Source organism: Opisthocomus hoazin, chromosome 8 (genome assembly GCF_030867145.1).
Source record: "Opisthocomus hoazin isolate bOpiHoa1 chromosome 8, bOpiHoa1.hap1, whole genome shotgun sequence".
Lineage (NCBI taxonomy): Eukaryota > Metazoa > Chordata > Aves > Opisthocomiformes > Opisthocomidae > Opisthocomus > Opisthocomus hoazin.
In genome coordinates, this window is record NC_134421.1 from 13,843,752 (window position 1) to 13,865,398 (window position 21,647).

The 21,647-nt window shown below is 40.4% G+C and overlaps 1 protein-coding gene across 9 annotated transcripts in view; it reads right to left on the reverse strand.

Annotated features, from left to right (window-relative positions):
- The window catches only part of LARGE1 (LARGE xylosyl- and glucuronyltransferase 1), a 290,868-nt gene that overhangs the window by 125,576 nt on the left and 143,645 nt on the right, over positions 1-21,647 (reverse strand). For all 9 annotated transcript variants that reach the window (XM_075429418.1, XM_075429422.1, XM_075429423.1 and 6 more), the window contains 2 exons: positions 18,776-18,858; positions 8,175-8,298 (listed from right to left, as the gene is read on the reverse strand). In XM_075429418.1, the coding sequence (XP_075285533.1) occupies positions 8,175-8,298; positions 18,776-18,858 (207 nt within the window). The remainder of the gene's footprint in view (positions 1-8,174; positions 8,299-18,775; positions 18,859-21,647) is intronic.

Here is a 21,647-nt window from a genome sequence, read left to right on the forward strand (position 1 = left end):
TCCAGTGCTGTGAAAAAGTGTCATACAAAGCAGGGTGCCCAGGTAAGATGAACGTAATTTTTCACCTCAAGAATGACCATTTCAGCCCTAGTCCTTCACAATACTTTCTGCCTACACTGCCTGCTGGACCATTCCATGGGAAGGAGCTCACATCTGGGCTATCGTGTAATGCTTCCCTGAATTCCAGTTGTTTCTCAGAAACAAGCCAATGCCAAATACTTTACAAATGATGAAATCTAACAATTCCAGCTCCCTGATGGTGAATCAAGGATATTCTTGGAGTCGTTCCAGCCCACTATCTTTTTTCAGCTTATCAGTCAGACATGGAAATATAGACACTTCAGTTCTCTGTAAATCCAAAAGCAAGGATCACTAACCATTTTTGTAAGAAGCTCACATCAATATCAGTCCTGAACAGGAATACCTTGAACAAGGTATTCGATGGAATAATCGAATTCCCTACAACAAGGAGGTGTCCTTATGAGCAAGTGAAAAGCCATTAAGATCTAAGACCATGGTCATTACATGTCTTTCCAGCTTTTTATCTGTTAGTGCCAAGAAAAGCAATTGTGCTGGAACGCAGGATGACCATTACCTCTCTCCAGCAAGTACACGGGATATACAATATATACCCCTTATGCAGATCGAAGTGTTAAATAATTTCCATATGTCCAAGGTTAGGACAGAAAAATGCTTTGATTTCTCACAGCTGGCTGATAAAGTCCTGAGAAAGCAGTTGCTGTAATGGGATACACAGCACAAACAATCGTTGCAGAGGTCAGTTCAAGGCACTATGTTTTAAACTTCTTTTTTTCCAGGGCACATTGGATAATTTTTGTCTACCTCAATCATTTTTGCAAAATCTCATGTGCCGTTATTCACCTTTTTCTCCTTCTCTGCTAAAACAGCCTTCCCTGGAGGTGCAGCACATGTTGCTGCAACAAGAGTGATGTTTCAGAAGCTGAATGCCAAACAGTCATCCTTGCTATTGAAATGTCACACTCAGCTGCTAGTATACAAATGATGGCAGTGATGGCAGTGGAAGAGATTTGGCTCCTTGCTCCTGACTTCGCATAAGGGACTTTGGCTCCCTGGTGGAGGCAGTACACAGCGACGGTGCTGCTTTTCCCTAGAATCAAGCAAAAGGTGGAGCTACAGCGAAGTTAGGGTAAGTTAGAAAATTAACAAAAGAACTCCAACGTTTCCAAACCACCGGGCAACAGCACGAAAGTATAAGGGGTTTATAAAGCCAGGCATGAGGCTTTCCTTTGGAACAGCCAGCTGTGCAGTGGAAGCACTGCCCAATGTAACACAGTAGGCAGACTGGGACCCTTGAAAGAGGCCCAGGAAACACCGCACCCATTTGCATCACATTGGGATTCATCCCAGTGTACCAAATTCTTACCGTTCCAAATCTTAACTTAACTGATATTTGTAAGTAAATCCAAGCACAAATTACACATAAATCTGTAAAAAGCTGTTCCACCTTTGGTATCTTGCCTCCTTCCACAGACAAAGTCAGAGCTGAGGCTGCTCATGAAAGCTAGATGTCACCAAGCAGATGACAACTGCTGGAAGTCAGTAACGGCACCATGACTCCCATTCTCATGAACAATTTCTGACCAGCCTCACTAATTTCCACAGCACTTCTTTCATCACTGCCTGGTTTGAATATGCAGAAATTTAAGACCCAGTGTGATTTTACGTCAAATTACCTTCTCATATCCTGGGCCTGAATAATAATAATAACAGAAGGCACATCTATTTTTAATTTGTAATGTTGCATGGCTTTTTATGTGCAGAACAGGGACCGAGAGGGCAGAGGAAGTACTGCTTAGGCTACTCAGTCTGCACAGATAGATTCTGACCACTTCACAAAGGTTCCACTGTGCTGGGGAGTTTGAATTGCTATCTGTTTCTTGGTGGATACTGATTTCCTCCCAAGCAGTCTGAAGGAAAATATCTTGGCTTACAAACATGGTCTGTTAATGTCCAGTTATCTGTACTGAAAACCATGGATAAAAGACCCTGCTCTTGGCATGGCAGCATCATGTCACGACCACAAGCATGTTTTATCGCCTGAGAGTTCACATCTCTAGCATTTACTGTGCTCATTAGCAAATGCACAAAATCACAATTACAATGTGGACATTCAAGCCTAAAACTAAGCCATGCAAGTTATGAAAATCTGTACAGGGTTTTGACTATAGGCTTTGTTTTCAAAATCTTAAATTGAATTTTCCTTTTTTTTTTTTTTTAGAAAAGTTTTTTAAAAGGTAAAGGGATAGGCCACGGAGAAACAGCAGTCTATGCTTATTATTTCACTGACATGTGCAGCAGGCCAGTTTACAGAAAGACAAAAGGCTGGTGAAATGCAGGAGCACTGCAAGCCCACCATAACATGAGACAGTATTTGACCAAAACCACAGTGTTGTAGAAACACTTTAATTAAGTAGCTACCACTGCGTAAATTAATGTAAAAATAAACAGAAGCTGTGTTTCACATCCTGCATTGCATTAACAGCAATAAGATCTTGCACATGAAGTGGAAAAGAAAGGAAGGAAAGTAATGTACGTCTGCTTTATAACTTGGTGTGCCTGCCTCTGAGGCATACAGTGAACTACTAAACAAATAAACAAGCAAGCACTGCCCTTGAACAATGCATAATCTGCATATAGTGCAAAGCAAATATAGTCTGTTATAATCCATGACAGTAGCCAGTCACTAGTCCTGGGAAAATAAACTGTTATGGATGGCTGCTTCTGCAACTTCCTGTGGAACTGCTTGACCAGGAAGATGGTGGACTGCAGGAGAACGCTGGCCAGTTTTGTTGCTCAGAGCTTTATCAACATTGTCATTGTCATCCTCTTCAGCTTGTGTGATGATAACACTAAGCTAATTATCTGTTCATCAGATAACCTCTCCCACCTTCCCAATTGTCAATCAACTTTCTCCCTCCCATGTTCAGCAGGTGGTGTCCACAGTTCTGGTGGAAGTATTCGCTCGAACATGGTTCCAAAATTGGTATACGGCAATGTATGATACATACAGCTCCACCAATGCTACCATTCATTGGAAAAGCTTCCAATGGTAGCAAAGAAAATCATGGCATTTGATTTGCTTTTGATATCATTTGTTGCACAGACACTTACAAACAGAGCATACATTAACAAAGCTAACATTATTGGGATGTTGGTTTCGAGTAACTCTTCCATGGATAGTACAATTTGTCAAACAGGACACTTGGTTGCTGTCTGGATGGTAAAGGGAGTCTCCATGGTAAGGGTCCTGGCAGGGGCATCTTAGCTGGATTGGGTGAGACTCCCTAAAACACGGTTCTGCCCAATTTTTATAATCCAGCTGGCCTGTGGTCCTATATGACCACTGCAAGACAGGCATAATCCATCACTATAGATTACCTTAACCTACATAAAAAACATTTATTAACTATGTACAAAAGACTGTCCTACACGATCATTTCTACACATGTAGGAACTGTTTCCATTGATTGATTTAGCCTTGCACAATCGGCTAATTTTGCAGCAGGAACTGTCTGGGAATCTCTGGGACAACCAGATTCTCCACCCAGGATGTTAATCAACACATTTAAGCATACAAATTGGTCTAGGCACAGCAGGGACTGCCTAGGAAATCTCAAGAACTGTCTGAAATTCCCATTGGGAGAGCTCCTGTAACAATACGTCAAATACTTCTTGTGCAGATGGCCAGCAGTTCAGTCAGTCACCCAGTTTCCACTTGATCTGCGGTCTCAAACCAGCCTTTTATCTCATCTATGCACATGACTAGCCCGGGAGTTCCTCGAGCACTCTGGGAATTAGTAACTTCAGTGTATTGGGAGTGCACACCAGGACAGCCCTGAGACCCAGAAATACTACACTTACAATTAAAGAACTAAACTTGATTTTTCTTCTTAAATCCCATAGCCCTTGCCCATCTATCTGACCAAATGATGTCAACATCTGATGTGGTGAACTGCCTTCACAGTTCAGATGGAAGTGTCTAAGGAGCGACTCATCTTATGCTTTAATATGCCTAAAGTTAGTTGATATTCATGCTACACATTGTCCCAGCTTGTTTTTGCTCTCTGGAACACACTGCTGATTTTGTCTGAGTGTGCAGACCACATCAACATTTCTCATATGAAATCACCTAAGGCAACAATGGCAGTGAGATTTGTGGTCTGTTGTTTCTGGGAACAGTAAAAGCTGGAATATTGTCCATATATTCAGCAAAGTATGGAGCTTTTCACATTTCACTTTCAGGTCAAATGCTCATCTATCGCAAAAACCTATTCACCATCCCTACCTTCAAGTTCACAGAACAATTGCAGCACATTTGTGGACTGAACTATTTAAAGGACATGGCTTTTCTGCTTTACCAATGATGATGAGACTACATTTATCTGGGCCATCAAGATTCACACACAGCCGAGCAGGCAACCACTCATTCTACCTTCTCCTTCCCTCAGTTCACCTGATGTCAGCAGTCTGTCAGGCAACATCTGGGAAAACAAACTCGCCTCATCTGTATTCCACATATCACACATCTAGTACTGCTTTATCAGCTGCTGCTTCTGCTCTCGGCCAGTACAGATCACAATGGGTTTAATGCCTGTATTTCCTTATGAGTGAACTGACATGAGATTCCATGTTGAATAATGAAGTATAGAAGCTAAGTGCTCATGTTGCACATCTTCAATAGTTAGCTCTGGAGTTTCTTCATGTAAGACTGAACCAAAAAAACCACAATATCCTGCAGCCTGATATTTGCAAGCCACAGCTGCAGTGGGTCCCTTAGACCAATGTTTCACAGGTATGTTTTTTTCTTTTACTTAATGTTCAAAGACGACAATTTTCAGTTTCCAGTTATTTTGTGGGATGCATTGCTGTAATAGCTACATCTACTGCACTAGGACCAAGCTGAATAACACGGATAATGTGACCATATAAAGTGAATCTACACTGCCAAGTAACTTTCCAGTTTGCAGTCACAGCCATATGTGACCACACAAATTTGGATGAGTTATGTGTGGGCCATACTGAGTGGAACAAGAATGAAGCCTGCAGCTATGGAATGGCTCAATTACTGGCACCTTTATCAGCTGCCCACACTTCCAGGATGCTCACTGCTGATTGCTAACTGCATGTAGCAAGTTTAGTTAATGGGAGAGAGTTGCACTGGCAGTATAGCTCACAATCTGAACAGCTTCTAAGTTGAGGGAGAGCTTTTAAGCGCAGATCTCCCTTGTGGTTATTGCCAGGCAATGAGGAAACAGACCAAGTTATGTTGGGGAAGGTTACAAAAACTGGCTGTTACAATCATCAAACTAGCTGTTTAAAAGAAATATATCCTGCAAGCTCCCATCTCAACTGTGTCTGACCCTTTCCTAGAAATGCTGTTATCTTGGCTCGGCTACACAGCCAATACTCCTTCTCTTCCACCCCATTTCATCATGTGCCTCCAGCAAAGACAGACCCCTCCCCGGCCATCCTTTCCTGTGCTCTACCCCTCTTCCAAAAAGGCTGGTGTTAGTTTGGCAGCACCCACTTCTAGGGGGAGAATGAGCGTTCTTTTTGGTGCAGGATGAACATGAACAGCTGTGTTACCTTGCAAGAGGAAAAGTCAGTCTTCTCTAAATTTTAAAAGGAACATCTGACATGCTTAATTCACAGCACCTGACAAAGTAGATATGTTGGTTTGCAGGCCCTAGAAATTCTGGGATAATCAGTGGTACCTTGTCGTCCCTTTCCTGCAATGAAGTGTCCAGTTCTCTAACACCCAACAGAGAGCAACACCTACTGCAGAGCCTTATTTTCCACACTTTCCTTCAGGACACTGGTTGCTCTAACTCTAAGCTGAAGAGCATGCATTTTAAGAACTGCAGGATATGTTAAGAAACATTGCCAAATGTTTTAGTCTCCAGATTCTGCCTTTTAAAAAACTAATGCTCTAGAGGAAAGTGTTGCGTGAATTCTAACTAGCTACTCAGAAACAAAAAAGTGTCCATACTGTTTATGGAGGTTCTAACATTATGTGCTCCCGTCCACTGGTTAAGCAGGAGCGGGACTTTTCCCTGGACTTAAGGACTTAAGCTAACATGCCAGCTCCTGCTGCAACAGGAGGTAAGAGGCTGGAAGCTCGTACTTACCCAAAGGGAAACAAACAGACATGAAATGAAATGTTTTCTGTAGACGCTAAAATGTGTTCCAGAACAAGGAAACATTGGCGAATGAAAGCTAAGCAGAAAATTCTCATGCTATTGTTCATTCTAAACCCTTTTAAAATGTCAGCAATTGGTATTGATTACAGGTTTAAAAAAGAACTATGGAGGGTCATTAAAACTGAAACATAGTATATCCTGTAACACTGGATTCATAGATCACTTTAGAGAAAGCTAGACTTTCTAGTAAACATTCCAGCATCAGCTCTATGTTTTCCTAACACTGGGCAGCATAGTATAGCTCCCGAGAGTACAGGTGAAATACATGAACCCAAAACAATCATTAAATCCTCTCTAGAGGCTATGTAGGAAACAAATGAGATGAGCTCCTACAGCTGTCTGTGAACAGTATCTCTGTCTTCTTTGCCAAAACTTGCAGGATCATCTGGATATCAGCCAGCATCATACCTGGCTTTTTAAAACTCCATTTATATTTACAATTCTTTGCTCTCTTTTGGCAGTGTCTGTCACATTCACCTATGCTGAGTACTACTTTAACTGTGTTTTTTGGCTACTGAAGTCAGGGAAATTGCTTGTTACACAGTATGATGAGCTCTGATCGAGAGTGGTAGACCTAGAAAGATGTATTTATGCATCAATACCTGAATCCAGTACAACAGTGGACCCCAACCTAAAGCCTATGTATTATATGCAAGACAGTCCAGTGCTGCTTTAGGTCACAAGCCATATAAAAAATAAAGTTGAGTGAAAAGGATGGGACAAAAGTGCTCTGTAGCCTCATATCTGCACATTGTTTTGCCTATAAATCAGCAAGTTCTGGATCGCTAAATAAGCTCTCTTGGTTATTATTTACTTAACTAGATTGGACCATACCCAAATGACCACAAGGAAAACACTAAGAGGTCTGTCTTGCTCAGCTGTGAGGCTAATTAAGCACTGTAAAAATCCTACAATTTGCTGAAAAACACATATAATATAGACACGTACAAGATTTACAAGAACAAAACTCCTCCTTGATAGGAAGCTATAAAGAACAGAATGGAGATCTCTAGCTAATTAGGTTGGTATCAGCTTACGGCTTCATGTAGTTGGACCAATAAACAACAAAACCAGCTAGAAACAAAGCATTTTTCTCAAAGCTCATTTTTTCCTTTTTCCATCACTTTCTACAACTTTTTGTACTCAAGATTCTACAACACGGCATGCTTTGAACTTACCCCTTAAATAGCACAGCAATTTACTAAATTTTGTTTTTTCCTTGTTTCAGGGTGCTGTTCAGAACAGTCTGATAAGTCATACAAATTATTGCCACCAACTCCAAATGCTAAAATCTGAATACTTCATTCTACCTCCATAGCTAAAAAACCTGCAGCTCAAACTCAATGCTGTGCCTCCGTGATCTAATTTAAACTTTCTAACTACGAAAATATAATTACTTCATGCTTTGAGTAAGTGATTTTATTTTCCCATTGGAACTTTCCTTTCTTTGTATTCACTCCTTTTGAAAGGGTATCCAGATAAAAAAAGACAGCCATTTCAAAATGTAATATTCAGAGTGTGCGTACTTACAGCATTACACACCCATGCTTAAGGAATGCAGGGACATTGAGTGTTGTCAGTAACAGACTTGGGCTTATTGAACAAGATACTTAAGATTCCACCATTGCTACTAGAAAGAATTATCCTTACGAAAAGATAACGTGATCAGATGCAATTCAACCTGGGCAGCCAGAATTCTCTTGATGGCAAGTAAAATTCTAAGCTGCTAATCAACATCTTCCCCTAGCCGAGAAACTGCACTGATTTTAGCCATTTAGTATCTTCTAGCTAAGCGTTACTGGGGTTACAGTCATGTGGGTTAGAATTAGTTTTAGCCAGGGAGAGCAAGCCCCCAATCCAGAGAGATGAATAGAAAGGGGATGACGTGAAAACAGAATTGTATGAGTAACATTTGTATTTGTCTTTCTTTACCTTGAGCTCGTCTGCATCATAGAAGTCTATGCGCACAGCAGGGACCATCCATGTCTGGAAGAGAGTCGCCAGGATCTGTTTGGCAATTGCATCTGCGATGAGGTGGAAGTGGAGTGGGTTTCGCCTGATATGAGAAGGGAGAGAAATGCATTAGTTCAAAGATTTCTAATTCCTGTCGTAAAAGGACAACATCAGAACTTACAAAGCTTTATCTACGGCTAAGGTTTCAAGGTGAAGCATACAGCATGTTCGGTGGAGTCGTGCTCTGTGTCCAAAATTCTGAGACACAATTTGTATAAACATGACAATAATAGAAATATTGGATCAGTTTCTGAGTGGTTGTAAATAGATGTTACTCCTTTGACTTCAGTGAAATGTGATGATTTATAACAGCTAAGGATCTGGTGCTTTCTACTGGCTCCTTGAAAGAAGGCCAGGTTAATCCTCCTCTGGGGACTTGAGCTGTGAAAGTGATTGCTTTCAGTTTTCTAGGTCAACCTGGTAATACACCTTTGTGGTAAGAACAGTTGTCTGGGGAGAAATGGGGGTCGGGTGGGGAGGAAAGGTTAAAAAATAATCATCTCATTGAGGTGAAATTCCCAGACCATTGAGTATACACACATCTTTTCTACAAAGAAAATCTGGGGTATCAACAGCTGTCCTACAGGAGCCCAAAATTAGGTGTTTCAGGCGAGTACCTTCTACCTACTGCCATAATGAATAGAACAGAGATTGTAAATCTCCCCGTGCCCTTGTTCCTAAGAGCGATGGAGGGTGGAAGAAAAGCAGGAACAAATAATATATTTTACTACAAAATACCAGATCTGGGTTCATCTCTGTACTTACAGGACTTGGGCTAAGTGAAAAGCTTCAAAACAAGATGAGTGAAGCCAGTATTAGCAAGGGTGGGTGGCAAGGTTTGACAAAGCGTATGGATTTTTCTATAGTAATGTGAACTTGGACATTGCAAATATCGTGTTTAAATCCCTTAACCTTGCTTCTCTCTGTGAAGGACAATAAGCAACAAAGTCTGATCTTTACTCAGCTTCTGTGGTAAGAGTATGAAAACCTGCCAGTGGAAGCTAGTCACGATTTGTAGTCTTCCATGTTTACCCCTAGCTTAGCACCTTTCCCTGTCAGCAGCGAAGGACAGAGTTTGAAAAAGTCACTAAGAAGTCAGATAGTTCATTTAGGCTTTAGCATTAACTCAACTTTTCTTTGATCCCTAGGGTGGAATAGTGGGGTCTCATTTCTGTGAAATTTATAAAGCTAAACAGGTGTATTCGCTAACTAATATTTTTTCATCTGAAAAGAGGAGCATTTAATTTCAGATGCTGGTTAAAGTGGAAGATGACTGATGCTGCTACATTCTGTTGTGCGAAAGAGAAGTAAGGAAATCTATGTTAGTTCAGGCCAATGTACTTCCATTACACTTTTGGGCTTCAGCCAAAAGATGAAGGTTATTTTTTTCTCCATTTCCTGCATTAATGAATGATCTATGCTTTTCTCTTTAATGGTACTCTTCTTGCTTTGATGAGTAATACTGTGTCTCACCGAACAAAGTCCACAAGAAAACGTAAAAATACATATAATGGCTCACAGTACCATAACACACCCCTCAGCAGAAACAGGAGACTGTTGTGAGAAGCGATGTCTGACTGGATTTTGCAGTGTTAGAAATACTGCACCTCAGACCCAATCCAACTCAGGGATGCCAGTGAAGCTGTTGTATTGGCTTCAAGGGCGCTGTGGATCAAGTTACATGCTTGCATGAAAAGCAGAAAAGGGCTGGTTAGAAGTTTTATGTATGAGATAATCATGATGGTGGAATAATCCACAGCTGATCTGAATTTAACAATATCCAAAACACTAAGCCACAACATGCTTTCCAAAAAGACAAAGGTCTTTTGATTTCCAGCTTGCCCTGTGAGAGGGAAAGGTGTAGGCTGCCAGCTGCTAAGCATCCCATTACCAAGCTAAAGGGATCACAGCAATTATATCTGCTTCACCAGCCCAGCAGGAGAGAAGAAGAGGACATCCTGGCTCATGCAGATTCCGCAGTAACCAGGCACCTTGCCAAGAAAATATCAGGAAATAGCAGTGATCAGGAAATACATTTCATTAGCAGAGAAAAGGCCAAAAGAAACAAAGTACAACACCAGCGGCTTTGGGTACAGGCAAAGCAGTATCTCAAGGCAAATAGGTGTTGAATGTCAAAATACACATTCCTTGTAAGTCCTTCTGCTTAGCAGGGGCTGAGTCTGGTTTCAGGTAGGACAACTTCGCAGCTGGTGTTCTTTAGTAATTTCTTTTTTTTTTTCAGGGTCATTTATCTATCTATATATATTGCAAAGTAGAATAAGAAGAGTAAAAAATCAGTTAAAATCAAGAAAGCTATGTCTTCTTTCAAACCATCATTTAGTTAAATGGAATTGCTACAAAATATTTGAAGATGAAACACACTCGTTGAAAAGAAAAAATCTGATACAAAGACACTCAGATGTTCAGTAGCAGTTTATACTTATCTGAATGACCCAGAGTGTATGAAACTTAAATGGGAACAAGTGGGTGACATTTTCTTTAGTTCAGCTCCTACTGGGAAAAAGAAAAAAGGAGTAGTTGCACTCCTACACAGAAATGTCTTTCAAGTTGTTAGCCTCATGGTAAAGATTCAGCTGGAAGGAAAGTATGTGTCAGAGGCAAAGCAGAAGACTATCACTTACAAAAATATACCCCCAAAACAGAATAGTGACCCGCTGACAACTACAACTAAATGTGCATCAGTCACAGAAAATTTTACTCCAGTTGAGACTTTAGTTACGTGAAATGTGAGGTTTAGCATGGTTTTAGCCAGCAGAGCACAGACTAAAACCTGGCAGCCCTTCTGAAGGTAGCAGTACTAGCCTATACACAGATGACACCTTTTACCTCTTCTGGTGTCTGCAATATGCAAAGCCTAAAGGACAGGGATTGTTTCAAAGTGTTTATGAAACAAGTTCAGAAGCTTAAAGATCAATCAGCATCCATTGTAAAAGATACAGAAGAGATACTGTAAGACAAGAAATCTTTCTCAAGAGGTATGAAAAAGGGGTGTGATCCTTCCTCTTAATTATTTTCCAACAAGACTGAATCACTGGCTGTAAGAATTTGGGGTGACAATCAGGATATTGTGAACGACTCCACTAAAAGCTACATTTCATTAGACTCAGATGTTTTGCTGTACCATTGGCTGTCAGTGAAAGCTATTCCATTCTTCAGGTTGGTTTTCTTCCAGGACAGAGACATTTTGGGATACGAGGTTTATAAAGCTGAAATCAGACTGTATTGCTCCTATGATAAGGTAAGGGATAGTCATGTGGAGAGCTCTCCTTCACAGGCATTTAGTAGCTACAGTTTAAAGGTTTGGGAGATACCCGAGTCTTCCAGAGGGAGGCTTGAGAGTCCCTCACATGGGTATACCAAGGAAGGGTGGCATGACCTTTGCAGAATTTTAACAAGCAGCTGAAGACACTGAAGCTTGCTAGTGGAAGTTGAGTGGCATGAAACCGGAAAAATACAATGCTTTGGTTAAAGAAAACCTCAACTTCTTTCTGTTGTGAAGGTAGATCAAGTTATGAAAAGGATTTCAATGCAGTGGTTTCCTGCAAAAGCAGGGGAGTTAATGAGATGACCCAATAGATTCTTTCCAATTCCCCAAGTCTCAGGACTTGAGTGGAGGGCATCTTTCTTAGGTTGAAGGGAACCTGGAATCAAGTCTCAGAGAAAGTGATGACCAACACAAACTTCTTCTCTCATTCCAAATGTGAGGTGGACTTCCTCTGACTTCAACTTCTCTCACCAACTCAAAGCACAGCTGTGTGTTGTGTTTATTTTTAATGTATATGTTGTCCTATATAACTCATTTTCCACTGGGCATCTCAAGAGAGTGAAAGAACCACACACAGTTATGTCTTGTACTGCTAGAAAGCACTATACCATAAATGGTGACAGTATATGCAACTATGGAATAATACAGGTCAATATATGACAATTTTGATAAACTTCTCTTACAAAATTAATAGGTTTTGGAAAAATCCAGTATTCATGTGAATTTGTATGTTTGGAAGTCAAGGTTTCTAGTGTCTCAGGTTTCAGAAAAGATACCCCTTGAACTCTGAGCTCCGGGTCTTCCAGATTCCTCACTATAGAAGCAGGTATTGAAACAGACAGAGAAATTCTCCCAAGGTCCAGAAATCACTTAATCTCATTTACCTCAAAGATTTGGAACACATGAATTTTTAGGAACTAGAGTTTTTCACTGTTTCCGATACATGGAAAATGCTGATGTGCTAATGTCTTAATGCAGACGAGTGCCATTTCAATATATGGCTATTTCCCATTAAGTGGAAACTCAAGGTTTTAACCGCTCTATTTAGAAAATTGCACATCTTTATATATTAAATTTTTTCCACTTATCTTAAGATCAGGACACTATCTGACAAAGTAAATCATACATAAAGAGCACACATATCTTTTCCTAAATTGCTTTCCTCAAAAGTGAATAAAAAGAGATTCTGACCAAGATTTTCAAGCATGGATGCTTAAATATAGGCTCTTAGGCCTAAATATAGGAGCTTAAATGAGCGCTCTCATTTTCAGAGTTGCTGAGGTCCTATAAAATTTAGTAAAATGAAAAGAGCTCAATAATTTTAAAAGCCAGGCTATGAATTTAGGAGCCTATTCTGAGGTACCTATTTCTATATATTTTCTTTATCATGATGTCTTATTTTTACATTTCAAAACTTCCTATTCTTCATCAGAGTTTTGATCTACTTGCTCAAGCATTTGTTGCCCATTCTTTTTGAATAGCCACTGCCACAGAGTTAAATTCAAAAATCTACAATTGAAAAAGGAAGTAGTGAACCAAGACTCACTCTTCCCTTCTGTATTATGCCATAGCTCAATTGTTAGCAATTCAAAAAGCAGCTGCTTGGTTGCACAGTTCTCTCTCTGCAACAGAGGCATTTTATTTTCTAAGAATATAAAAAGGTCAGTAGCCCAGGGGGGTTTATTTCCAAAACCTATATTTTATTAAGGGAAGCACAACAAGGTAATACCTTTTATATCTGTAACAAATGGTTACAAGAACTTCAAACAGAAATTATAAAAGGCAGCTTGGGAAACTTTTTTTTCCTAATGCCCATATGACAATCCCTCTCTCATACGGGGAGAATTTTAATGTGAAAATCATTACAGATTTTTCATATCCTTTCACACCCAGTATTGATTAAAATGCTCCCCAAACTATTGGTGAGATCTTAAAGATGCACTAGCTGCCTCATTCATGGATCTTCCTGCTTTGTGTTAAGTTACAGAAGCACTTTGGGAAATAATAAGAGATTTCATGGGCAGATTTTTTTTAAACACTGATTTCTCCATTATGCCTCCATTGCTAGGACAGCTAGAAAATACAGAAAGAAGTGTGTATTATTGATGCATCTGTCAGGATCACAGAAACCAGTGCGCGTTTTATAGTATTTGCCAGAAGAATATCCCACAAAACAGACTGACATGATAGAAAAGTTGGAAACAATGACAGGATTTTCAGATTCTCAAATTAACTCCATTAAGGCAAAGTGGTCTCGAAGGAATACAGCCATTAGATTACATAAGCTTTAATTACCAGCCAGTGTTGACTTGTGACTCTTACTTGGAAATTACATGTCATTCTTTTTATTTAATCTAGATTTTCATTCGGTTTGCTGCCTTCTACTTTTTCTAAGGAAAAAAAATTGTTTTCATACAGCAATCTATAACACAGTTTAATATCCTAATCTTAAAAATGCTTAGACATATGCTTAACTTTAAAGTTCTAAGCAGCCTTCTTAAAGCAAAGAGGCTACTTTGTATTAGAAAGCACTTGTCTAGTTGATTGGTTTTGTTTACACTATGAAACCCCATCACCACTCCTATGCCACTATTGCTGTAGAACAGAGCGCACAGCTGAGAAGTAACCAAAGCGACTTCTCCAATGAGGAGGGACTAACATGGGGGCGGGGGGGGGGAAACGGCAGTATTATCTGGCACTAAAGAGAAGCTCATTTGTCACAGATTCTCAGGCTGACCTAACTACCAGCAACATGTTACAATTGTGTCATTTTGGCCTTTCTTTGTTCCCAAATGAAACATGGTGTTGGCACGTCTTTGGAAAAGTTAAGAGTACATTAAAAATCATTTTAGCTCTTACTCAAGATTTATCTAAGTCTAGACAGAAATGATCTTTGCAATATGAAACTATAGCTTGTGGGCTGTTTCTGTGGCACTCTAAGCTTTACAATATTCAGAAACAGAGTAAAACATTGAAAATGACCAATGTAACTTGGACCAGTAGTTGCAAAAGGTTCAAGGAGTTATTAGCCACAGGACTCAGCTTCAGTTTTGAAAAAGAAATCCAGATGCTTTTTGCATACTACTATATGCACTGCTTCCAAAAACATTTGAATTTCATTTTGCAAATCAAGTTAACTTGCACTTAGGACACAGTGATACAAGCTTGGCTGTGTTAAACTGGCTCAGAGAGAAGATTTTTTGCCCCTGCAACAGATTTATAAAATCTGTCATGATTAGCAACTAGATGCCCAGGAGAGGAAAGCAGGAAAGCTGCAGACTAGGACTATGTCCTCATTCTACAAGCCTCCCTCTGTGCAGCGCTGCCAACGCCTATTTATCACAGTCTGCAAACCCTGCACTATCCCAGCTCTGCTGGGTCTCCTCCTGAGAACAGGCCGTCAGCTGTGTCAAACTGGGTGTTAAAAGCTGCTGTGATTTTGTGGTTTCAGCATATGTTTTCTAAAGACAAAACTAGAATCGAGCTCCTTTTCCACCAGGAACAAAATGCATTTCTGAACTATGGTGTTCCTATAAGGAATCAACCAGACCACTCCTTTCCTTCCCTCTTCCCATTCTCTGGAACCTGAAGACAGATATAGTTTCTGAAACGGTCTGAACACGTAGCTTACCTAAGTATCATAATATATATGGTATGACTGGAACCAGAAACTTGCTTGTTTAGACTTGGGGAGAGCTGAAATGTTCATTATGCAGGATTTGCTGTACATTCATTCAAGATCGAAGAGACAGCACACTCCATCTATAGAAACTCCTGTAGTTTTTATTCTTAATGACCCAGCACCCCTGCTGCTTTGTGTCTCTCTATCTACCACTCTAGCTCAAAGTTGGGGGTATAACAAATATGTTAATGTATGGAGGGAAGATGATTAGACTGACATGGCCTCCTTTTCTCAGAATCTTTCTATTGGAGAAGTAGGGATTTCTTACAGAAGTAGGGAATATAGGTACCTCTTTTTGTACCAAATGCACAGGTAAAGCATGCTTTAATTACTAAACTAGATGGAAATACTAATAAAAGGCACATGACATCTCCATGAATCCCGGACAAATTCACTGAAATCAGTGCCTTTACAGCAAACACCAAGTGATGTGCAGCAGGAACATACATTGACATTTAAGTGTGGTTGGTTTGAGGGGCCAGCTGTTTTACCAGTAGACTGTATTCAGGGTGTTGCAGGGCAGGATTGAGGTGTCATGGTACAGCTGGCCGAGGAGAACCCACACTGTGCCTGGCTACATAATAACAGCTGTGGTTTCTACACAAGAGTCTTTCAATTACACAACACACTCTCTTACACTCTTGTTACAGGCAAACTCTGCACCTGCTACATCAAGTTTGGTTGAACACTGATCGTCATCAAAAAAGCAAAAAAAAACCTCTTTGACAATAAGTTTGGAAGCACGATGTTCATTCTGTTCCTGGAAAACTGTATGTGAGATTGAATGGGTGATCCTAAAAATGAAGGACCAGTAGCTTAACTTTAGAAATTAGGATAGAACAAGCAAACTTCTTGTCCAATGGAAACACACAGTCCTCTCAAATGTCTGTTTTGCTTCGCTTACTGGACAACACCAGCTAGGATGCATTCCCTGGTGCACCTTTAGGGGTTAGAAGAAGAGACATTTCCATGCCTGTTTTCACTGATAACCCTCAAGTCAGATGCTGAGCTTGCTAGTGATGTCACGAAGTATCCACCATCTGGATCAACCACCTCCAACTCTCCTAACTCATTCCTCCTAATACAGTATCATGACCTGTCTCCATCCTTCTTTCCTACAATTAAATAGATCCTAGCAATTAAAAGAAGCCTTCTTTCCAGTCATCATAATTTTTGAAGTGCATACCATCCTCCAAGATAACATTGTTTGCACATGGCAACCAATGCAAGGAATCCTGGTTCTAAATCAATATTCACCTGAGCTTGTTGTTTGTTGTTTATTCTCCAGCCTTCTTCACCATTGCCACTCCAAAGGCAAACATCTAAGAAAGGAGTGTTTCTGCAGCATGGACCTCTACACATGTAGCCATAGCATCAACAGATGGTTAAGAAGCCTGTGTTTTCTAGAAGACATGGAAGAAACGTCTGCAAGAAGCTCTGTCTCTTCTTTGAGAACATCTTCCCTTCCCAGCAAACAATTTAATGCCTAGCAAGAAAAGCTAGCTGCAGGCAGGAATGGACTTAGATTTGTCTTTAAGTATGTTTTGAGCAAACAAGTGAGATAGATAGGTTATCCTGAATGTAACTAACTGTACTAAAGTGTTATTTGCTATACTGGACTTCATCTCGATCACCTCTGCTGAGCTGGACAAATCCATTGAGATGAGCAGCACTGCTAGCCAAAGGGCAAATATATTCTCGACGAGGGCAGAATCCACCAGACTTAGAAATATCAATGTTACTTCCCTTTGTTTTGCTTTCGTATTTTAATTAAATATTATTTCCAAATTACATAATTCTGCCATTATATGACAGCATTGTTTATAAAATTGTTCAGATGAGTGGCTTATGTAAAACTGGGCCATTTCCTTTAAGTAACACAGAAAGAGGCTGTTTGAACCTTTGAGCTGTGAGATTCCTGTTATTTACAGCACATTTGGAAATCTACAGAATATTAGAGTCTTCTCAAAATGGATACATGTACTAGGAGAGAAAATTGCCGAGAACTTAACTACTAGGATAACTCATGTCACTATAAAAATGCATATTTGCAAGAAATCCCTTAGAAACACCAATCAAAATAGACAAACCACCCCACATTTTTGCAATATAAAGCCAGTTTACGCTGAATAATTCAGAAGTCTAACTTCAAACAGATATAGTTTTGAAAATTTAACAGGATTTTAAGATTTAGAAAAAATCTGCACCAAGCATGATACATGTTTTTACAGTTATTTTGGTTTTGTTATGTTTATTTTACCATTGTTTATCCTGCTCCTAGCCCCCATCTACAATGAACATACTACTGCTGGAAAGACTTGCAAAGGTTTTGTGTTGATACTGAAAGTTGCTCTCATATTTTGCAGAATTTCCCCTCTCCAGCTGCACTCTAAGCCAACCTCTTAAACAATATCTACAGAGTCTTTTTCTACATTATACAAGGTAAGTATTTACATACTTTCACGAAGTTTACCAAACACAGGTAATAGTTAAAATGGGGTACTAAAACCAAACTATTGTAAGGGAATGATTACTAGGACTGTTCCAGCAGAGTATTGGAGGCAAACACAAGGAGCAAGGTGAGGGACTAGAATGCCCCACTCCACCTAGCTAGAAGAAGATACTAGCACATGGCATGAACAAGAGTCATCTTCCCTGCTATAAAATATCATTCACTATAAAGCAGTGTACTGAAACTACCTCCTTAGTAAACTCTTTATACTCTGTGCATGTTTTACTGGTTTATTTGTCCTGCTTGAGTCAAACAGTCTGATTAGTCTCTCACGTCACTATTTTGATCCACTTTCTGCAACGCTGTTGGAAAACATGCCTGAGACACATCACTAAACCGGACAAGGGATATACACATCTGCCCACACACAGTTTAACACCATTTATCTTTTTCTGGAGCTGCTGTTTATTTAGGGAATTGGTTGTTTTGTCTTCATAGTACATTTATGCCTCTCGATTTGGGGATCTAACGGTGCTCCCTGTGCTAAAACCAGATTGCAAAGCCTTCTGAGGGGCTGGAAGTAGCTTTTCCAAAGCCAGAATAAATAAACTGACCTTAATGAAATAATACTGACTATAGTAACAGGTTTACTTTGAAAAATAGATGTCTAAATGGGAATTTGGGATAGTCAGTTAACCTGTATTTATGTGTATGGCTTCCAAATTACTGTCTACACCTGTGCCGTAAAATGATACCATAAATAGGCTAAACGAATACAACGCTGTTATTACTATTCTTATTATTTTACAACATTCACAAGTGTGCAAATGCTTTAAAGTACAGATAGATACTGTCACTATTCCCACAATGCAACAGGAGCAGCAGGTGGATCTCTGGTCCCTCTAAATCACTCTAGAAATCTTTACACAGGTGAATCTGTTTGTGGTGTCACAGATTTCACATTTCCTTCCTTCCAAAGAAAAAACAACCAGGGAAGGGAATCTAACTTTCTTTTAAAGTAAGACAGTAAATAAAAATAAAAAGAGCTTATTTAGCCATAGCCAGATATACAATATGCAAGAAAAGAAAGCCACCTTTACCTGTGAAATAAGACAGACTTGACAAGCGTGACAACATCCCGACTGGCATTGTACCCTGCACAAACAATGGCAACGTGGATGGTCTGTGAGAGAAAAGGAACAAAAAGAACAAAAATTAAAGCCTGCTCCTGTGTTCTATCATTCATTAAGGAGAGCACATACATGACACTGCTATTATTTAGTATGGTGATTGTTAAGGATTTGAGTGGGTGTTTTGCAGCTGTTTGCAGCCCACTTGAGGCAGTTTGTTAAAAACATCTTAATTGAGTTATAACACCATCATCATTCCAAAGTCATTACTATCCCTAAATTACTAAAGATGTCTGAACAGAATTGCATTTATTAGCTAAGAGCATATGTGTGTGCGTGTGTACACACGCACATATCTATTTAGCAGCACATAAAATTCTGCGTATACAAACATGCAGACACTTCAACCTTCTGAACTGAAGTTTAAAATTATGTCTGATAATTAGAAGCAGAAATGCTCTTAGAAATTGTGCATTATTTCCTTCCTAAGGATAGAGGGAGAGCAAGCTCTGGTGAATGAGCGTGAGTGGGACAATTGGTTTGTCAGGGGCCGGGTGCATCCCAGTGATCAGACAGGACACGAGCTGTCAAGGCAGGTGGTCACCTCCCTGCCCATGACTACCCATATGAGCCTTACTGGGCAGTGTTCATGTGAAGTGAAATACAACCCACACACACCCCCCCAAGTACCCTGGTAAATAATCACTTATTCTGTGCCTTCTTACCTCCCTTTTAATACGAGGCAGAGGTTTACTCATCTCTTCAAGAGGAAACTAGTCATTATTATTAAGGTAGTAAGTAATCATTTGAAAAATGCTGTTAAGTCACTCTTCTCTGGTTTTAAAATTAGCCATTGTTCTTTCCTCTGGACAAAAGAAAATTAATCTTAGCATTGACTCCAGCTTCCGTATTTTTCTGTTTCTCAGTGGTCAGAGAAATGAAGGAGAGTTCACCACGCTGGCAGCACAAAGCTGCGATTGGGGACACAGCTGTGAAACTGCAGGGAGGCATCATTTGGCTTCCATTTGAAGCTTGGTTAGCTGGTTTCTCACACACACAGCTCTCATTTTCCACAGAAAACCCACTACGCAGAGAACAAATGAGGAATTCTGCCTCCTCGCATAGTCATAGATTCCCAAAGTCTAGCTTGTTACAGAAGCAGATTTACACAAGAGGTGGCATGTGTTGGGCACGCCTGAAGAGCCCATAGCCCCATCCATTAACATCACCTGGTACAGGGCACAATCTGAATCATGTAATTGCCAAGTGGCTGTGCCATTGTGCAACCCCTGCGTGAACACCGCAGCGGCCTCCAGCCCTAGCGCGCCTCACAAGCTGAGGCACATTGAAGATCTGAGGTTTTAAGAGGACTAGAATTAATAAGGCAACTGTCTGTCCAGAGAGGTATGAGACAGAAAAGATATTGCAGTACATTTTGGCAACCGCGCTGTGAGGTATTCAGCACTTTAAATTTATGTTAAAGTCAATGAGAGTTGAGCATGCTCAGCACTTTGCAAAAATTGATGGTGTTTCTCTCTTGTGACAGCAATAGGGGAGAAAAGAGGCTGCTTACAGACAACTTTTATTGCAGCGGTTTGTACCATACTTCTGGGCATGGGATCTTGTGGGTGCACATATTCCTGACGCTGCATGCACTGCGTCCTCTCTGGTGGACACCTGGTCTTTCTCAGGCTTTTGGAAGACTTAGGAGGCTTCCCTTCAATGCCAATTAATATCAAATTAACTGAGCATGGTTTCATGCCTGCTTTAAACACTTCACCTGAAGACATTGGACCAGACACAAACATTTTATGGGTTTTGACAGAATAGCACTGTCATATCACTGTCAACATAGTTTTATACTATCTCTACTTGTCAGAAAAGCTCTCCTGACACCCTCTCCACCTTTCAAATCCCCACAAAACTGGAGTTTATTCTGTCAAGGACTTCCTGCATCTGTTCTCCTTTTCCTAAATCACTTTCTTTCAAAATTAAAAACATGCCTTCCTTGGTGTCTTTTAGCAGGTGCTGTGGTCTTGCATGCTTTTTTGGCCAGAGCCCAGTGAGAAGACAGCACCTGCTGCTCTTCTGAATGTCCTTCTCCCATTCAGAGACACAGGCATCCATTTACCTTCTGCGCAGCCTCTCCGTGGTGTCTAATACTGTTTATCATTTCCACTCCTGCCTGTGATCAGCTATAGGAAAGAGCAATAATCCTTGGAGAGAATAGAAACCTAGTCCTTTTCTAAAGCTATTGCCTGCAGCACGCTGTAAGACTCCGTCTGTTCCTCCTTTTCTTGGTTTACTTTCCCCTCCATCATTGTTTAACTGTTAAACAAAATAGTGGGAAAATTTGTAAGTCAACATGAGCTCAGCAACCTGAACCGCCTGCAGATGCTTGCATCCTAATGAAAAAAGTTTTGTTTCCAGTTTTCTCCATGCTTGTTCCAAATACTTGTTTGGATAGAGAGCAGCTGGCTATAGCCAAACTCTGGCAAGACAGGGCAATAGTGGCTGGAAGAAGGAAGCACTTCAAAGAACTTGCATCCTCCTGAGTATACTACTGTAAGCATCAGCTCCCAGATTATGAAACTGGTGAGCAGCATCACAGCTCTCTCTAAACCCTCATTTTCTATCTGCATATGGCTAGAAGATGGCATCCCCATCCCACTGGCCACTGTGATTCACATAACCTCCAGACTCGGTGACAGCAGCTAACACCTAGAAGTGAAGCCAGAGAAGCCAAGAATGTTCTAGCTTGCAGAACCTGCAGCAGCCTCTCCGTTTGGTTCAACGTGTCCCTCCAAACATCTCACACCAAGGCTCTGCATGCTACACTTGC